At 46.0% G+C, this 20911-nt stretch overlaps 1 protein-coding gene across 3 annotated transcripts in view; it reads left to right on the plus strand.

The window, feature by feature from the left end:
* The first annotated feature begins 360 nt into the window (after positions 1-360).
* Positions 361-20911, plus strand: part of PIR (pirin) — a 93940-nt gene continuing 73389 nt past the window's right edge. The window contains exons 1-3 of one of the 3 annotated variants that reach the window (XM_062182899.1): positions 361-431; positions 2198-2324; positions 7547-7639. In XM_062182899.1, the coding sequence (XP_062038883.1) occupies positions 2229-2324; positions 7547-7639 (189 nt within the window). In that variant the 5' untranslated portion in view covers positions 361-431; positions 2198-2228. Of the gene's footprint in view, positions 432-1653; positions 1741-2197; positions 2325-7546; positions 7640-20911 lie in introns of those variants that run through there. The other 2 variants (XM_062182898.1, XM_062182900.1) reach the window with 2 other exon arrangements.

Raw genomic sequence — 20911 nt, forward strand, 5'->3', positions numbered from 1 at the left:
ATTAGCGTCACCATCCTCATCTTACCCAGGAGGAACGGGGGCAGGCAAGGCCGAGTCTCCAGGAGGTGGAAGCCGCACTGCAAGCTGTGCTGAGGCCCGGGCCACGTCAGAGCCCCTGCCCGGCCCACACAACCCTCCCGGGGCCCAGCGCGCCCCCCAACGGCCAGGGTGTGCATCTCGTGGCGCAGCGCGGGACCTGCGCAGAGGCCAAAGGGCGGCAGAGGCGGAGGCGGGGCGAGAGGATGGGCGCGCGGCCGGTGAATCAGCCAGGGCCGTCCCCGCCCAGGCCGCCTGGAATCGGACTGTGGCGGCAGAGCGCTGAGTCACGGCCGAGCGCCCCGCCCCGCGCGCCGGCCAGCTCCTGGCGTCCCGCGCCGCGCAGAGGCTCCGGTGCCGCCGCCGCGCCCCTCCTGGGCCGCCGCTGTCGCCGCGTGAGTGCCTGCGGCCCCGCGCGGGTGGGCTGGGTGGGGGTGGCTGGCGACCAGCCGGCGAGATCCTGCCTTGCCCAGCCCGCTTGGGACAGCTGGGGAGGTGTCAGAAGATGCTCCGGTAGTACTCTGAGGTTTGCTGACAGGGGGAGCTGGCTTCTGTCTCTGCAAAGCTGTGAGACCTGTTGGGCTCCTCTTCTTCAGGAGACTGGAAAGACTCACAACAGTCTCACTGTTTGCTTGTATGTAGCTGCGGACACGCTTGCACTATTTGGAGTATCCGGCTCATTTCCATCACCCAAAATGTAGGGATTGCCTGCTGCGGAGGATACAGTTTAGGATAGGCCTTGACTAACAGGAAAGTTTAGCTTCGTAGAGCCCTTTTGAATAACAGCAGCGAACATTCTCGGGGAATGGATGCACCCTTCTTAGCTAGGCATGCATTATTCCCATCTTACAGACAGGAGAACTGAGGCAGACATCCTCAGCTCACAAAGCTGGTATGTGGTACGCATGCAAATCCAAGCTGTTTGGGTCCAGAGACTTTAAAAAAACCCATTGCTTAAGGCTTTTATCTTTAGAAAAGTAAAAAAAAAAAAATTAAAAATTGTCTATTACTTATTTGAAAGGCGGGGGGGGGGGGGGAGAGGGAGAGAGGGAGAGAGAGATCCTCCATCCACTGGTTCACTTTCCAAATGTCCACAATGGCCCCCAGCTGGACCGAGCTCAAGCTGGGAGCCGGGAACTCAATCTGGGCTTCCCGCCTGGGTGCCAGGGGCCCAATGACTTGAGCCGTCACCTGCTGTCTCCTCAGGTGTGCATTAGCAGGAGGCTGGAATGGGGAGCACACCTGGGACCGTAAGCCAGGCACTCTGATACGGCACGCAGGCATCTTAACTGCGAGGCCAGATGCCCGCCTCAAGGAGTCTGTCTTTGGTTAAAGCACCTCTCTCACTTCAGTAGGAATCTTTGAAAGAACTGATTATGTTTCACTTGAAGAAGAGATGAAGGGGGTTGGGAGTACCATCCGCAAGGAGTTGAGGTAGTAAGAGGGTTGATTATATTTGTTCTCTGACAGGCCATTTGTTAGAGTTTACACTCTGCGAAGAGGAAACAGGGTACAGGTGTGTCCTGAAATGTGGGCTGTATTGTCCAGGCAGCTCATCTGTAAGTTGCCTGCACACCAGATTTTTATGAGAAAGCTCCAAGGAGTTTTGGCTGGAAAATTGGCCCTGAACTGCAGGGCTAGAATGGCCTTTGAATTCAATGATTCACGAAGCTCTTTCAATGCCAACATCTTCAGCACGTTCTGGTATGAGTCACCTACTTTGGTTTTCCTCTGTGCTCCTTGTGTTGACACGCAGATCCCCCATCTGTCAGCCTCACTGGTGGCACTTACCTCACGGGGTGACACTGGGTAGGGGTATCGAGAATGTTCAATGAGGTAAAGCTGATAAAGTGCTTATTAGGGGTCCTTAGTAAGGACCCAACAGCACTGTTGTTGCCGGCCCTGTACAAGGTGGCTGTAGGATCACTTGAGAAAACGACAGTGAGTGGGGTACCGGGCACCTGTTAGCACTCAGATTCACTGTCATTGTTCACCACCACTACTGCAATTTTAAATCGCTGAAGCCAGGCCCTGAGCATAGTAAGCAATCAGTAAGTTCTAGCTGGGGCTGTTGAGGCACATCTCATTCGTAGTCCTTGGGTGTCCCCTGCTTTGTGACTTCTTTCTTGTTGCCCCTCCTTTTGCCCCCCATCCTCTACAGCTCAGCATCTGAACACTCTTCGGACTTTGGCATGGAGTCCTCCAAGAAGGTCACTTTCTCAGTGCTCAGCTGGGAGCAGCCGGAAGGGGTTGGAGCACGGGTCCGCAGAAGCATTGGCAGGCCCGAGGTATGCTGGTCGGGTGGCTCTTCCCTACTTTCTTTTCAGAAGGGCTTGGTGGGACATGAAGGGTTTGAGAAGAAAGGGCCATGAGGTAGTGAGCTTCCTTGTTGGGGCTCCTAGTGGACCAGGCCAAGCCCAAATGAGTTTTTTTTTTAAAGGATTTATTTATTCATTTGAAAGGCAGAGTTGCAGAGGCAGAGGCAGAGTGAGAAAGAGAGAAGCCTTCCATCTGCTGGTTCACCCTCCCAAATGGCCACAATGGCCGGAGCTGAGCCGATCAGAAGCCAGGGGCCTGGAGCTTCTTCCAGGTCTCCCATGCGGGTGCAGGGTCCAAAGGACTTGGGCCATCCTCCACTGCTTTCTCAGGCCATAGCAGAGAGCTGGATCGGAAGTGGAGCAGCTGGGACTTGAACTGGCGCCCATGTGGGATGCTGGCACTGTAAGCAGTGGCTTTACCTGCTACACCACAGCGCCGGTGTATTTTTCCATTGTATGAGCATTCTCTTATTCTCCTATGCATAGCCTTACTTTTGACCATTAATGTTCTTACATTTTTTCACACTGCCACCTTGCCAGAAAGGCAGACCTCTAACCTTCCCATCTCCAGAGGATGCAAGCATTTATCTAATGTTGCTTTTCAAACTCTCTGCACCAAAGCTTATGTGTCTGAAGAAAGAGCTCATAAACTTTGGACCCCAGAGCTATTTTAGCATACAATTTACAATGGTGCTCAGTCTCAGGGGTCTCCAGTGATGTGTTTCCTATGACTGCAAATTTCCAAATAGAAGAGAATCCACAGTGCTGTTGCTGAGCCTTTCTGTGATTAACAATAAAGAAGAGATGGAGTGGGCCTGGCTCACTCACACTCCTTATTCCAGTTATACCTGGGCCAGGCTAGCCAGGCTGGAATTTGAGTGGCTGAATAGCTGGCGTTGGCGGGCGGTTCCTGTGCTCCCCCTTCCACCAGGTACTTCTCAGTGCGTTGTGATTGTCCCTGGGCCACTCTTATTTTTTAAATGAATAATTTCAAACAACAACACAAAGAAAAGTCAATAGAGAATCTCCACATTCCTAGTATCCACAGTGATCAGCTCACGGGCAGTCTTGTTGCATTTGTATCCTCATCTGTTTCTCCTCTCAAAGTACTTTGAAGAGAATCCCAGCCATAATTTCATTTATAAATATTTTAGCTTGTGGCTCTATAAGATAAAACTTTTAATTAAAATAATGCAATCTCATTATCCTGATTAAAAATTAAAAGAATACCTTATATCATCAAATAGCTTTGACTGATCTTGGTCTCTGATGCTTTAGCCTCTGTAGATGGTCCTCTCCATTATCAAGGCCTCTAGATACTACATCCAGGTGGAGAGTCACAGCTCAAGTGCACCCCAGGCTGTATTTAGATCTGTCTGGGATCTAGTGGTGGCAGATTCCTTCTGCCTTCCCATTGTTACTGCCGGGCCCCAGTGTGGAGGCTGAGTATACCTGCGCTGTTGGAGTCTATTTTGAAGGGCCTTTTCTGCTGCCATATCCTCTTGTAGGCTGGCCTGATTCAAGGCTGCTACCACAGGTTTGATTGCCCTTAAATCAGTTAGGATTAAGTTCCACTGTGTGTAACCAAAAGCATCCTACAAAATCAATGGCTTATGGAGGTGTTTGGGTTTCTCTTTGCAAAGTCCCAGAACAGGCAGTCCAAGGTAGACCTGGAAATGTCACACTTGCTAGAGACCTGTGCTCATTCTGTCTTAGGTCATGATTCTTTGTATATCCTTAGCATTACTCCCAAATATTTGCTTGCTTTCTCTCTCTCTGGAATAGGATTGGACACTCCAGTCCATTTATAGGTGTATTACCCATGAGTGCCATAGGAAGGCTAGAAGTACCCACTTTCTTGCCTTAGTCTTGTTACATGCCTTGAACTATGAGGCATGTTTAGGTGATTGTGCGTGATTCACTTGCCTTTTTTTTCTTCCTGCCCTTTGTTATGAGAACAGCATGACCTTGATAGTGGCCACTGTTTCAACTTGAGTCCCACAATGAGAATGTAACCCACATAACAGGACTTTGGGGAGCCCTTTTGCCTTGGTAACCACGCAAAAGAGTAACATTTCCTCAAAGCTGTCTTTCAGGCCCAGACAGGGAAAACAGGTAGTTGAAGCTGGTTGTGACCACAGCCAAGGCAACTGAGCTTGTGTAAATGTCCGAGTTAACATTTCCCAAAATTTAGTGCTAAGATCTGGGCTTCCAGGAGGAGCTTAAACCTTGTTACCATGACCTGCAATAGATGTGGAAGCATGTTCCTGAACTGCGCCTGCGTGAGTTTGTGCCCACCCCTGTACATGATGACAGGTGCTGCCACTCTGACATATTCTTTTCCCTAAGATAAAAGATACCCACTTCCTTTCTGCAGGGACCCATGACTTTGGAAGTGATTCCTGGCGGTCTTATTTACTAAAAATAAAGAGTAGCTTTATATAATAACTCCTTCTGGTGTGCTCCTTAATTATAGTTACCAGGGAGCAAACTCACAGCTTTGTGGATATCAAGAGGCCAATGGAACCCAGCAAATCCTAGCAAAATCAGTCTGCCAAGGCTTTAATCTAATGCAAGAAAAATTATATCTTGTGAGCTATTGGACAAAAGGATCTTTAGAAATACACTGGTGTGTCTACAAAGAAAACCCCAAAGAAGCTACAGATGAATTATTAAAATTAAGAGCTTAGCAGTGTTCAAAATAGGCATTTTATTCACATTTCTCATCCCAGCAGCAAACTGTTAAAAACAACTTTAAAATGCTGGTTACAACACTATTAAAAATATACTGGAGTGGGGGTGCCAGTGCTGTGGCGAAGAGGGCCAAGCCTCTGCCTGCAGTGCCAGCATCCCAAATGGGCACTGGTTTGAATCCTGGCTTCTCTACTTCCAATCCAGCTCCCTGCTAATGCACCTGGGAGAGCAGCAGAAGATGATCCCTACAACCACATGGGAAACCCGGATGAGTCTCCAGGCTCCTGGCTTCTGCCTAGCCCAGCCCTGGTTGTTGTGGACATTTGGGAATGAACCAGTGGAAAGAAGATCTCTCTGTCTCTCTTCTCTCTGTATCTGCCTTTGAAATAAATAAATAAATATTTTTCCAAAAAGTATGTTAGGAAACCATTTTTATTTATTTATTTGTTTGTTTATTTATTTATTTTTTTGGCAGGCAGAGTGGACAGTGAGAGAGAGAGACAGAGAGAAAGGTCTTCCTTTTGCCGTTGGTTCACCCTCCAATGGCCGCCACGGTAGGCGCGCTGCGGCCGGCGCACCGCGCTGATCCGATGGCAGGAGCCAGGTGCTTATCCTGGTCTCCCATGGGGTGCAGGGCCCAAGGACTTGGGCCATCCTCCACTGCACTCCCTGGCCACAGCAGAGAGCTGGCCTGGAAGAGGGGCAACCGGGACAGGATCGGTGCCCCGACCGGGACTAGAACCCGGTGTGTGGGCACCGCAAGGTGGAGGATTAGCCTAGTGAGCCACAGCGCCGGCTAGGAAACCATTTTTAAATATATTCAGAACCTTTATGGAGGAAATTATAAGTATGAGAAACATATTAAGAGCCCTCAATTACCATGTTTTTAAATAGCAAACTCAGTATTATATAAATGGCAATTCTTGCCAGATTGATCCATAGATGCAAGGCAATTCCAATCAATAGGTCCAACACTTTGGTTCATACAATTTGATGAATTTTCTAAAATGTATATGGAACAACAAATGGCCAGGAGTAACCAAGAAAATCATAGATATACTGATGATAGCAGATCTGTGTCTACCTCCCATTTGAGCTTGAGATGTGTCTCAAGTTGCTGTCTTGCATTGCACAATATGGGGTACATTGAATGAGTTCTGTTCATACAGATAATGTTTATATAGATATCTCAAACTCAAGGGGACCTCAAATGAAGTTGCCATGGCTATTTCAAGGCTGCTTCCTCTGTTACAACAGAGCAACAGAATGGCCCTACCATCTTCCCAGGCACCATTGCTAGAAATGTGGGAGTCATCAAATGCTCTTTCTTTTTGCTTCATACGTATCTACCCAGTCACTCAACCATTCTCCATCACTACGGTTCGTGCCTTAGTTCTGGCCTTTGGCCTTGCGCAGACTTATTGAAATGGCCTTCTAAATACTGCTTTGTCTCCTTTCTTCCCTTCCCAAACCATCTTCCAAAGAGTCATCTTTCTAAATCTGATTATCTGAACCCCTCATTAAAACCTATCAGCTTCAGGATAAAAAAAATCCAAACTCCTTTAAGATTTGGCCTTTGACCATCTCTTATCGTAATTCCAGCTCATCTTGTGCCCCAGTAAAGTAGTTTCCTTGCTATTCTTAAAGCATGCCAAGCTGTTTCTCCATTTTTCTACCTAGAATAGCCTTCATTCTCCTTCTCTCCCTTTGATTTGATTAATTCCTACCTATATTTCAAGACCCAGGTCAAGGAGCTGGCATTGTGGCATAGCGGGTACAGTTGCCACTTGTGATGCCAACATCCCATTTGAGCGCTGGTTTGTGTCCTGGCTTCTCCGTTTCTGATCTAGATTCCTGCTAATGGTCTGGGAAAGCAGTGGAAGATGGCCCAAATACTTGGATCCCTGCCACCCACGTAGGACACCTGGAAGAAGCTCCTGGCTTTGGCCTAGCCTATCTGGGAAGTGAACCAGTAGATAGAAGGTTTCCTCTCTCTCTCTCACTCTCGCTCTCACTCTCGCTCTCGCTCTCACTCTCCCCCTGTATCTCCCTCTCTGTAACTCTTTCAAATAAATAAATGAATAAGTCTTTAAGAAAAAAGACCCAGGTCAATTGACTCCCTAGTAGAGTCTTCCCTGATACCACCCTACTCTCAGGTATAAAGCTGTCTTCCTCCAGAGCATTTATCATGACGTACTGTAATTAATCTAGCCTGTCCCCCGTGAGATTATGAATCCGTTTAGAATACAGATGGTATGTTGTTTGTACTTTACTGTTTATATCTTAGATCACAAAATAGTTATCCAAACGTCAACTCTCCGCCATACTCAGTATATCTGTGTCTAAGGAGTTCTGTCTGAAAGTGATTTTCATTGCAAAAACTTTCCCATTGGCTGTATAGTTTTCTATGAGTTTTGCCAGATCTGTTCATGAATGTAGAGCCTGGTAGAATGGCTTTAAAGGCATGTCTAAGCTGCTGAATTTTATTTTTATTTCAGTTAAAAAATCTGGATCCATTTTTACTGTTTGATGAATTTAAAGGCGGTAGACCAGGTGGATTTCCTGATCACCCTCATCGTGGTTTTGAAACAGTAAGTACAACAATTTGACTGCAAAAGTGTGTATTTTAAAAGTTGCCCCTCACTTCTAATAGAAAATTCAATTTTAGAGGTAATGTATAATAGGCTAAAATTAATTTATAAGTTGCTGGCTATAGGTTGTCTACTATAATATTATAGTATCTATTTTCCAAGAAGTTTATTTTAATTTAAGTATTTGCCATTTTTAGTATTTTTTGAATTTGTACCCCTGGAGGCATTCCTTTTTGAACAGTTAGTAAAGAGCAAGAATTGGCTCCTCAAAATTTTTAGAATTGAAATAATTGGAGATATAAAACTATTTAAGAGGTCATTAAGATAATGTTATGTAGAAAAGCTGTTACTGTGTGAGACTATTCAGAACTATTTAACCTCACGTAATATAAAACTATACTTCCCCCAAATAATACACGAACTCTGAGGATTCGTACTAAGTTCTGAGGAATTGTAGAATCCAGGAACTGAGGTACAACATGGCCTTAAAATTAAGATTTTATGGCCACATACACATTCATTTACAAGTTTAATAGCAAAATTGAGAGATTATGCTGAACGCTAATATTTAGTTTCAGTTAGATACTGAAATAGAACTGAGTAACGTAATATTGTGGCACTTTCAAAGATTACCAGTCTCTACAAATACACATATTCTAAGAAAGCACAGGGACAGTTACTTCCTAGTTAGAAAGTTGAGCCGGCCGGCGCCGCAGCTCACTAGGCTAATCCTCCGCCTGTGGCACCAGCACACCGGGTTCTAGTCCCGGTCGGGGCGCCGGATTCTGTCCCGGTTGCCCCTCTTCCAGGCCAGCTCGCTGCTATGGCCCGGGAGGGCAGTGGAGGATGGCCCAAGTGCTTGGGCCCCTGCACCCGCATGGGAGACCAGGAGGAAGCACCTGGCTCCTGGCTTCGGATCAGTGCAGCACGCCGGCTGTAGCAGCCATTTGGAGGGTGAACCAACGGAAGGAAGACCTTTCTCTCTGTCTCTCTCTGAGTGTCTAACTCTGCCTGTCAAAAAAAAAAAAAAAAAAAAGTTGAGCCAGCTGCTGCTTGCGAACACCTGTATTGTTAGGAAGCAGACCATGGCTTGTTGAAGGCTTAGTGTGTTTGTCAAGCCAATTAGTGAATATTCAGATATTTTCTGAAGGCTGGTGACATGCAGAACCTGGTGCAGGGTAATATTTTGTATGTCAGGGTGTATGTGTTGGGGAGTGTGGGTAGAACGCAGAGGGAGGGAGGCTAAGGAAGGTGTGATCCTTGCTGACTTCCGTATGCAGTTTAGTTAAGGGGGTAAAGGAGCAACAGGCAAGGAGTTCACCACTGCAGTGCCAAGGTAGAATGAAGCAAGAGCCTTCTAGAAACAGAGTCAGGGTAGCTGGACGCACCTGCCTTCCCCATTCAGCCATTCACCTTCCACTTCTCCTCTGCCGGCAGGTCCGGGTGCAGCAGTGTTGAGTGCTGTTCCTTTCACTGACCCTACTCGTGCTGGCTTTGGACCCTCTTCCCTGAATGCCTCCCCTCTGTGCCCTTGCTCAAGTCGCGCTTGTCCATGTGTCCAATAATTTCAGTTACCGTCTTAGTAATCCTTCAAGGTGCCTTCAGATATCACTAGCCCCATGGAGTTTTTTGGTTGTTTTTTGAGACAGTCCCAAAAGGACACACTTTCTCCTTTGTCTGGTCTCAATAATAGTACACTTTTACCAGTGTCACCTGTAGAGTGGCCTTGATCATGTTCTATTTGTCTTGTATTGGGATTGGGAACTGCCTCCAGCCCTGCTCACACACTTAAGTGGATTATAAACGGTTTACGCTGATAACATCCCACGCCTCACTGTATCTTCATGTGGAGATCCTTGGTAACTGTTGGCTGGATTTAATTGGATAATTACAAGAGATGGTTCTCACTAAGTACAGCGAATATAGTAAATAAAACGAGTGAAGAAGCATGTTGCTTTCATTTCCCTTATAGTAATCTTTTATGGGGAGCTGCTTTATAAATCATAGGGCACTCAGCTTGAAACAGCTCCGTGGAGATCAGCTGTCGAATACTGGTGTTTGGCCCTTGGCTTTGGTTAAGAGTTCTCCTTAAAACGTTATCTGTCTTTACAGTAGATCCTCATTGCTTTTGGATTCTGTGTTCACAAATTCCGCTACTCACTAACATTTATTTGTAAGCCCCAAACCGGTATTTGTGGTGCTCTCCTGGTAGTTCATGGACATGTACAGAGTGGGAAAACACATGAGTTGCCCAATGTGCACATTCCCCCTGCAGCTGGCCAGAGCAATGCTGGGCACTGTTTTTTTTTTTTTAAAGATTTATTTATTTGAAAGTCAGAGTTACACAGAGGAGAGGCAGAGAGAGAGAGAGAGAGAGAGAGAGAGAGGTCTTCCATCCGCTGGTTCACTCCCCAATTGGATGCAACGGCTGGAACTGCACTAATCTGAAGCCAGGAGCCAGGAGCTTCTTCAGGGTCTCCCACGCGGGTGCAGGGACCCAAGGACTTGGGCCATCTTCTACTGCTTTCCCAGGCCATAACAGAGAGCTGGATCGGAAGAGGAGCAGCTGGGACTAGAACCGGTGCCCATATCACATTCACTTTGAAATGTGAGAAATGTGGGTCTAGATGACCTTCCAAACCAGAAATATTATGTTTCTATAAGATAAATGAGAGAGGCTGGCGCTATGGCGCAGTGGGTTAATCCTCCGCCTGCTGCACCGGCATCCCATATGGGTACTGGTTCTAGTCCTGGCTGCTCCACTTCCGATCCTGCTCTCTGCTGTGGCCTGGGAAAGCAGTGGAAGATGGCCCAAGTCCTTGGGCCTCTGCACCCGCGTAGGAGATCCGGAAGAAGCTCCTGGCTTCGGATGGACGCAGCACCGGCCGTAGCGGCCAGTTGGGGAGTGAACCAACGGAAGGAAGACCTTTGTCTCTGTCTCTTCCTCTTGCTGTCTGTAACTCTACTTCTCAAATAAGTAAGTAAGATCTTTTAAAATAATAAAAGAAACCTCAAAATGTTCTGGTTGGCTTAAAAAAAAGATAAATGAGAATGAGAACCTGATTCTTCTGAGCCAATGGCTACTCGTTGTTTTCAAGTTAACGCTTAGATTTGGATAGCTATATATTTTCTGTTATAAGCTTGCCTGAAAATTGAGGAAGAAGGCACACCCTGGAGAAAGGAGGCACAGCTGGTATTCACAAAACAAAGGGGGAAAGACCTTCAATATTTCCTGCCAGGAGGATTGTTTTCCAAAGGCCTGAGGGGTAAAGGGCCTAGTGATCTTGCACTTCCCTGTTCTGGTCAGGCCTGATACCATGATTTGTTTCAGGCAGCTACAAATGATCAGAAACAATGAACCATCTGAAAAATGAGCAAGCCCTGCCAAATTATAGTTGGGCTAAAAAAATAGAGCTACTTAGCGTTCACACACCACTGAGGAAGCCTTCACCTGTGCCTTTCAAAGCCGCCCTTCAATTATAGCCTTGAGACTGCAGGTTTTCGCACTGGACCTGCTGTGTTCCAGGGAACCCTGGAATGCTTGGTCACTCCTGCTTATTTAAACTTGAGAACTGCTAGGAGTTAACCATCATGCCTGCTTCACAGGGCCATTTTAGGATGGCTGTGTCCATTATGTTCGTTATTAGGCTGAGAAGTGTTTTTTAAGGGTTTTTCACTACAAGCCCCAGCAGGTTCTTTGATTTTGTTCAGGAGAACAAAACGGCCCTGTTTCCAAGGGTGTGCCCAGCAGAAAAGCCGCATTCATATTTATTGGTTGGTAGCCAGCAGCATTTGCAGGCAATGCCTGAACAATATCCTGGAGAGGAAGGGAAAGGTTGTGATTCACACCTAAAACTCATGACCGGATTCAAACCTCCCATCTCCCCCACAGCCTGTTTTTTCTGGCTGGCTGTGCACTACTTTCAAAAGCAAACCATATAAAGAAAAAAAAAATTAAGCAAACCATATCATCAAGACTGAAAAAAGGAGGCTTGATTAAATTCAGCTTCCATTTTGCAAAGAAAGAAAACACTCTAGAAAAACTGGGATGCGATGCTCACTGAACTTTCTCCACATCAGAAAGACTTTGTTGTTCAGTGAGCCTCGCATGTCATATTTAACACTGAGATAGAAAGAACCCAGTGTCCTATCAACATGAGAAAGAAGACAAGACTGTCTACCAGCACCATTAAACATGGCTCTGGAAGCTTCAGTCCTATTAATAAATAAGAATGATAACTGTTGGAAAGGAAGGTGGAACTTATTTATTGGTAGGCAGTATGATAATAAAAGAAAACCCAAAGTGGCTGAATCCAACTTTGGTTGGTGATGTGACTGGAGGAGGTGGGGGGCTCGTGTTGTGGTTTTAGTATCCTGCATTTGTGGGTACAGTGAAGCACATGGATTTTAGTGTGTATGTTGATTTGGGGTGAAGCTAACAGATCATGGGAAGGAAGCTAAAGCCACCCCATCTCGAAGATACTCCTTGGCATCACCATACTAAGAATGTCAACCAAAACTTTTTAATAAATGGCCAGATATAAAACAACTAGGCAAAAATCAAGCACTCACCTGTATAAAATAACTAGATGTAAGTGGGAAACATCCCATTTATAATGGCATTCAGAACCCCTATAATTCCAGAGAAAAAAGTTACTCCATTTTAACACAGTAATCCAACTTCTATGAATGTAATAATTTCCTGGAAAAAAACCAGCATAAGGACAAAGGCTTATTATCGAAATGTTTTTCCCAGTACAATTTTTAAAAATAAAAAAGAACAAAATGTTCAAAATAATAGGGGAATGATTATATATCTGGAAATTATACAGAGGAAATTATTATATATCTGGAAGGTAGAATATTATGCAGCATTGTTTATAAAGACAAATATTGGGAACAATTTAATATTAATATCCATTACTCAAGGGCTGTTTAAATTGGAGCAATGCTTGACACTTTGAAATGATAATTCCTTGCTGTAGGGAGTCTTCCATGCATTGTAGGACATTCAGCAATGTCCCTCGCTCAACAGAAACACATGACTTTCTCCTCCTCTATGGGTTCCCTACCCATAGTGTGTGTGCACCTGAGTTTAGAAGTTAGAAAGGGGGTAGATTTTGTGTGAGAATTAGAAAATGAGGCCGGCACCGCGGCTCACTAGGTTAATCCTCCGCCTTGCGGCGCTGGCACACCGGGTTCTAGTCCCGGTCGGGGCACCGATCCTGTCCCTGTTGCCCCTCTTCCAGGCCAGCTCTCTGCTGTGGCCAGGGAGTGCAGTGGAGGATGGCCCAAGTCCTTGGGCCCTGCACCCCATGGGAGACCAGGAGAAGCACCTGGCTCCTGCCATCAGATCAGCGCGGTGCGCCGGCCACAGCATGCCAGCCGCGGCGGCCATTGGAGGGTGAACCAACGGCAAAAGGAAGACCTTTCTCTCTGTCTCTCTCTCTCTCACTGTCCACTCTGCCTGTCCAAAAAAAAAAAAGAATTAGAAAATGATTAAGGAGGAATGAGAGAGGCTCCACGATGTAAGGGAGAGAGTACCACTGCTAAGAAGGTTCTGACAGCAATGTGGCATTTTAGTGAGGCTTAAGGAATAAGTGAGGTTTGACTCTGGAGAGTGGAGGTTGAGGCCGAGGGCGTGGTCTGGGGATATAGTAGAAACGGGGAGTAGTCTCGTTGGACTTAGAACTTGGTTGTGTGAGGGTGGGGTGGGGTGGGGTGCTTGAGATCTAATGATGTATGTTGGGCAATTGCTGGGGCCAAACTTGAGCTCGCCGCCGAATTTGAGGTCTAGTGACGAATGAACGGCCGATATTTTACATCTTGAAACTTCCAAGTTAACACAGTTGTGTTAGAGTAGCACCACCTTTAGCCTAAAAGTTTGGTTTTTGTAGAGTACTGTCAATGTTACTGGTTCTGAACTGGGGGTGATTTTACCCGCCTGGGTCATTTTCTGTAGTCATTGTTGGTAGTCACAACTGAGGGGTGCTACTGCCATCTAGTGGGTAGGCCAGCAACGTGGCTAAAATCCCTCAGTGCTCAGGCCAGAGCGCAGAAAAGAATTAAACCCTAGTCTCAGTCAACAAGTATAGATCCCATGAGCAAAACCAATAGTTCAACTGAATTTTCTTCAAAAGTAGTGCAAATAAATTCTGAACAAATTTCTCCATCCACAAAATTACAATCAATTTGTGTCTTGAAGACTACATTCCTAAGAGAGAGAGAGGGGGAGGGAGGAAGGGAAATATCATTGTATTCTTAGAATTATATCTACGAACCACATTAAATCTGTTCTCTTTATATTTACAAAAACTGTAAAAAATATTTTTAAAAAGAAGTATAAAGACTTCAAAACAAAGACTGCATTCCTAGAGGTTTTTAAAGAAGATTTATTTATTTATTTGAAAGGCAGAGTTACAGAGAAGCAGAGACATAGAGAGAGAGAGAGAGGTCTTCCATTCGCTGGTCCATTCCCCAGATGGCCACAACGGCCGGAGCTGCTCTGATCTGAAGCCAGGAGCCAGGAGCTTTTTCCTGGTCTCCCATGTGGGTGCAGGGGCCCAAGGACTTGGGCCATCTTCTACTGCTTTCCCAGGCCATAGCAGAGGGCTGAATCGGAAGTGGAGCAGCCAGGACTCTAACAAGCGCCCATATGGGATGCTGGCACTGCAGACGGCAGCTTAACCTAACCTGCTCTGCCACAGCACCAGCTCCTCCTAGATTTCTTTTTTTTTGACAGCCAGAGTGGACAGTGAGAGAGAGAGACAGGGAGAAAAGTCTTCCTTTTCCATTGGTTCACCCCCCCAGTGGCCACTGCAGCCGGCGCACCGCGCTGATCTGAAGCCAGGAGCCAGGTGCTTCTCCTGGTCTCCCATGCGGGTGCAGGGCCCAAGCACTTGGGCCATCCTCCACTGCCTTCCTGGGCCACAGCAGAGAGCTGGCCTGGAAGAGGGGCAACCGGGACAGAATCCGGCGCCCCGACCGGGACTAGAGCCTGGTGTGCCGGCGCCGCAAGGCGGAGGATTAGCCTAGTGAGCCATAGCGCCGGCAACCTCCTAGCGTTCTTAAGTAAAAGTGTTGGGAGTGGGGAGGGGTTGGTGCAGCAGTTAGGGTCATAGCACTCTGAAGGCCCATGTCCGGTATCAAAGTGCCTGGGTTCCAGTCCCAGCTCTTCGGACTCCAGCCTCCTGCTAATGTGCATCACAGGAGGCAGCCGTGCTGGCTTAAGTAGTCAGGTCCCTGCCATCCACCTGGGAGACCTGCATGGAGAGCCTGGCCCAGCTCCTGCAGTTGCAGGCACTTTGGGAATGAACCAGCAGGCAGGAGATCCTCTGTCCATCTGTCTCTCTCTGATAAATAAAATAAATGCATTTAAAAAAAAAACTCAGAGGAAGGAGAGGATGTAATTATGACTATAAATCAGTCATTAAAGCATTATTTCATTTCACCAAATATAAAATATTACTTTTCAAAGGAGACTAAAAGTAAGTCCATGATAAGTTAGTGTCTATCATTGCATGGTAAAAAGCCTTCCTCAACTCTTCGGTACTGTTAGCAAAGCTCTTCAGAGTTACCCAATGAATAGACTTGTGATGAAAAGCCTGACTATATAAAATCAAACTTGAGGGAAATTTGCCATGCAGTGCTATTCACTCCTGTTTTGAGAAGCCTCGTGTGTTTACAGGAGTACATAACCTCTAAGCCTCACAAAAAGCAGGGCTTGTTATTGTTCCATTTTACAGAGGAGGAAGCTAAGGCTCGGGAAGTGCTGAGTTCCCAAGTTCACACAGCCCTTACAGAGCAGCATTGGCAGGCCACCTGAGCCCAGGGACACACTTCCCCACTTACTGCCATTCTCTCTGGAACTAAATTGCTGTGCGCATGATATCTTTAAATACATCGACAGGGTCAGATGAGTAAAATATGTTTAGTATTATTTAAAATGACACTGCTTGAATGACGTAGATCACAGAACTCCGAACACTCCCATACTGCTGCTGCTCACTTGTTGTGGAACCTGATGCTTTCCTGGTTCAGAGATTGAAATTTTCCTATCTGCTAGTGCAAAGTAATGCTCTCATTTCTGCTCTGCACTTGTACAATGAGGAAATGGAGTGATTTGGTTGTACCTGGATATTTCAGGACAGTCATTTAACTTCACATTAGACTCAAGGAGAGCATCCGTGATCTAGTCATATGATCATCAGCAGGTTCCTGCTCTAATTGCTGAATTGTAGAATTCTTTCCCTCCCTCTGCATTCCCCGGCCCCAGCGCCCCCACCCGCTTTGCCCCAGTGTCTGAAGCTTTTCAGGCCCACCTGGAGGACACTTGTGTGAACTAGTCTTCCTTTCCTCCTGATTCTTCATCAGAATTCATCAGAAGTAATCTTTCTCTTGCAATCTCCCTGGGGCTGCCCGTGCTTCTGCTTAGCTCTCACTTGTCTGTACGTTTTTACGGTTTATCTCCTGCTAGAGTGGTAGCTCCCTGAAGGTAGGAAAGGAATGATCACTGTGTTCCTCTGGGTGGTGCCCAACTTCCTGGTTGTGAGTTTATGAAGACATTTTCCCTGTGCAAGCTGAAATGAAAGAGAGAGAGAGAAAGCTTAACAAAGCAGCAGATCTTCCCCATAGATAAATTTGCCTTATTTAGGGGCCGGCACCGTGGCTCACTTGGTTAATCCTCCACCTGTGGTGCCAGCATCCCATGTGGGCACCGGGTTCTAGTCCCGGTTGCTCCTCTTCCAGTCCAGCTCTCTGCTGTGGCCCGGGAGTGCAGTGGAGGATGGCCCAAGTGCTTGGGCTCTGCACCCCATGGGAGACCAGGAGAAGCACCTGGCTCCTGGCTTTGGATTGGCATAGCTCCGGCCGTGGCAGCCATTTGGGGGGTGAACCAACGGAGGGAAGACCTTTCTCTCTGTCTCTCTCTCTGTCTAACTCTGCCTGTCAAATAAATTTTTTAAAAATTTGCATTATTTAAAAGATTATTCTTTATTTAGATATTGCTGTTGTCTTTTTGGCTGCTAAAAATGTTCTTTCTTTTCTGAAACCTTGACCATATAGATGGTTTTTCCCTTTTACAATATAAATTTGAACATCTGCACCCGTTCCTTCAATTGAGGGGCATTCTATAAAATACCTCACCAGTACTCTTCAAAATGATCACACTCATGAAAAGCAAGAAAAGAGTGAGAAACTGTCTCAGAAGAAACTGAGGGGAGATGATGGCATGGATCCTGGAGCAGAAGAAGACGTTAATGGGAAAACTGGTGAAATCTACATTATTTACTTCAGTGACCAGTAACGCATCTGGTCAGGGATACAGTTACAGTTAGATAGGAGCAATAGTCTAGTTAGCCACATGTATCGCATACCTGAGAAATATTTAGAGGATTTTTTAATGTTCTTTTCACAAAAGAAATGCTAAGTATTTGAGATGACAGTTATGCTAATTGCTCTGATTTGATTATTATGAATGTGCAAATGTTCAAAACATCATATTGTACTCCATAAATTTCACATTGTGAAAAAGTAGTAATGAATCAATGTTGGTTTCTGTTCACGGTCGTGCAGGATTAAGCACTGCATCAACAGGAGAAGCCGAGTGAAGGGCACACATAAACTCTGTAGTATCTTTTTTTTTTTCTTTTTAACAGGCAGAGTGCACAGTGAGAGAGAGACAGAGAGAAAGGTCTTCCTTTGCCGTTGGTTTACCCTCCGATGGCCGCTGCGGCCGGCGCACCACGATGATCCGATGGCAGGAGCCAGGTGCTTCTCCTGGTCTCCCATGGGGTGCAGGGCCCAAGCACTTGGGCCATCCTCCACTGCACTCCCTGGCCACAGCAGAGAGCTGGCCTGGAAGAGGGGCAACCGGGACAGGATTGGTGCCCCGACCGGGACTAGAACCTGATGTGCCGGCGCCACAAGGCAGAGGATTAGCCTAGTGAGCCGCGGTGCCAGCAACTCTGTAGTATCTTTACAACTGTTCTAAAGGTCAAAAATTATTCCAAAATTAATGACAAAAGAGAGACAGAGTTGGCATCCCTGGCTCAGATCTCCTTATTGGAAACACTGTATTGCTTCTTGAAGTCCAAAATCACAGAACTGTGGTCCAATAGTAATTACAGTGACTGTATTTGCTGAGATTGAGAAATTAAGTCTCTACAATGAATTGAATCAAGGAATTATCATTATCTTCATATTCCCCTAAAAGGTATTATTACAGGAAAACAGCAGTGAAGAAATTATTGTTACCTTGGTTCTTTGCCTTACATGGAAGAATTTCCAAGTGGACAGCAGAGAGATTTACAAAGATTTATTAGAGTCAAAGACCTATAGTCAGAGTGGCATGGAGCGGGGCTTCCAAGGGAGGAAAAACCCAAAGAACCTCGTAGCACTTTTTTTTAAAGATTTATTTATTTATTTGAAAGAGTTACACAGAGAGAGGAGGAGAGGCAAGAAAGGTTTTCCATCCGCTGGTTCACTCCCCAATTGGCCGCAATGGCTGGAGCTGCACCCATCTGAAGCCAGGAACCAGGAGCTTCTTCTGGGTCTCCCACGTGGGTGCAGGGGCCCAAGGACTTGGGCCATCTTCCACTGCTTTCCCAGGCCATTGCAGAGAGCTGGATCAGAAGTGGAGCAGCGGGGACTCGAACCGTTGCCCATATAGGATGCTGGCACTGCAGGCGGTGGCTTTTATCAGCTAGGCCACAGTGCCAGCCCCTGGGGTTTTTAAGTACAATTTCAAATGAAAAAAACAAAAACAAAACAAAACAAAAAAAAACTTGACAATCAGATTGGCATTCAGTTAGCAGGCAGGGACAAAACCCATCAAAAGGCCTGGCTTACAATTCTCCATCCTGTCTGCCTGCTCTGGATAAAACAAAAGCCCACCCAGAGGCTGGGACAGGTAACTTTGTTTTCACTGTAAGCTGTGAGTTCAGGAGGAGCACCCTTGCTATCCTCATGGTGGGTTTGGAGATTCCCAAGGAAGGAGGGAGGCCTGTTTGATCTTGCTAGAGATAACTTTTGGGGGAGGGAGCAAATATTTTACACCCCAAATTCCATTAGGACCACCCTGACTACCTACTAACCCATCTACTCCTCACAGTGCTTACTTAAATATTATAATGAAGTTTAGCAAAATATGAAAGCAAAAAGAAAATTGACACAAGGCCCTCAGACTATCCCTGTGTAAGGAGGCCTGTGAGCTCTACCTGCTCGGGACCATGCCTGCAGACAGGCTCATCCAGGCCCTTCATGCTCAGGTGTCTGCCTTGAGAACTTTGAACTGGAGGCTGAGCTAAGCGGAGTAACTTCCTGCTATTCCACAGCAGAGCTGGTCCCTTGGTGGCTAGATGGTAGCCTGCCATTGTGTCCACTCCGAAGACACCATACATGTTCTCGAAGACATAGTTCATTATCAATGGATCTATTAGCAAGACATTCAAGAGTACTTTTTTTCACAGTATGCATTTCCATGAGGCTTACGAAGATTCTTCATGTTCATGGTTTCAGTTTTTTGTATAAAAATAAACTTATCTTTAGATTTCTGTGACCTTTTTCACATTTTTATTTAGAATCTTACAACTTGATATTGTAAAACACATTCAAAAGACGTTTGAGGTATTATTGATTTTTTTCATGATTAAGTAATTCTAAGTTGACTTAACAATGAATACATTTAAAATAATTTGAAAGATACATGAATCTATGCAGACTTTTACTGTTCTACAAAATGTTTTTACCATGCTTCTTACTGATATTTTCATGACAGTGTTACAGTATTTAACATTCCTGCTTATTTGCTTTGCTCCATTTTCCATCTTTTTATTTAAAATATTTCCACAAACTTTTTGAAGTACTCTTTTACACCTGCTTGGGTGAGATCCCTTTGTAAAAAAACAGTGCGCATGCGTCATTTGGGTCAGCAGAGGGCGCTCTTAAGCAACAGTAGCGCTAACTAACATCCGTGCTGGATGCAGACAGAATTTTGCATATGGGAAATTTGGGTAGTCAGAGATGTTGGCAACCCACTCCTTTGAGGCAGACAGAACAATGGAAGTGAACACCTTGACCAAAGTTTTACAGGATGTAGGTAGAGCCAGTTAGGAAGCCAGGCTATGGATTACATGAGGAACCAGGGGTAGTTTGTCTGGAGATTCACTACAATGTTGAATTCTGATCTGAGTTTGAAGAGGAAATAATAGTTCCTGTCTCAGGAGTTCTAGAAGCAGCCAGAGGTTCTAAAGGTGTCTAATTCAGCTTACTGAGCGGTTAGGTCCAGGAATATAATTGTACAGAACTTGATGTGCATGTCAGAAATTTTGGTCAGAGAGAATGGAAAATGAGTAGGTTTGGGAGACTTTGAGAATGGAAGAACGTAAAGATAAAAAAGGAAAATAAGTCAGTTGTTCTTCTCTTTGTAGCTAAACACATTGTTGGGTATGACTCTTCAGTATCCACACCAAAGAAGGATCCCATGGTCGCCTTTTCTCAGGATCCTGCGGCTTCCAAGCCCTGCATCACCCTCATCCCTCCCTCCAGGAATCCCCAGGCCTATTTTCAGCTTTGCGTAGTCACACCAGGACCCTGTCTTTGCTGGGGATTTCCAGGTCACCTGAAGCCATCAGAATCAGCAAAAGCCCCTTGTCACCTGTGCTAACCCACTGACGCCCTGGCTCTCTTGCAGTTCCCATCAGCTCTCTCCTTAGAGGCAAGCACAGTGCTCAGAACACTTACATTACTGGGAATCTGGTGCCAGTGTTTGTGAGGCAGCATGGAATGGGGAAAAGACTTTTGTTCTCAGAGCTAGAAAATATTGATTGAGGTCCACGTTTTGCAACAAGTGAAGTGTATTGCAGGAACCAGAAGTGAGGACCTATGAATGAGCACTCTGCCCTTGGAGGCTGTGGATGTGTTAATCCTAGAACTTACTGAACACATGCTATGTGCCTAGGTCCCTTTTGTATAGGAAGAAACCGAGTCTCCCAAGAAGATAAGGGGCTTTGCCCCATATCTCACAGCTGGCAGTGGTGGGCCCAAGATACTGACCAGGGCTCCAGAGGCAGTGCCAGGCAGTAGGAGTGAGTGCAGCAGGAGTTCCTGAAACAGCACCTTTGCAGCGTGGCCGCAGGAAGTGTCAAGGCAGGACCCAGCAGAGCTTTAACATCCTTGGAGTTGCCCCTTGAACCTGAACCACGTTGTTTATCTTTCCCTTTTTGTTAACACTGCCTCTGGTGCTTCTGAAGGGGTGTATGTGTGGTCTGTGTT

The sequence above is a fragment of the Lepus europaeus genome, chromosome X (genome assembly GCF_033115175.1).
Source record: "Lepus europaeus isolate LE1 chromosome X, mLepTim1.pri, whole genome shotgun sequence".
Lineage (NCBI taxonomy): Eukaryota > Metazoa > Chordata > Mammalia > Lagomorpha > Leporidae > Lepus > Lepus europaeus.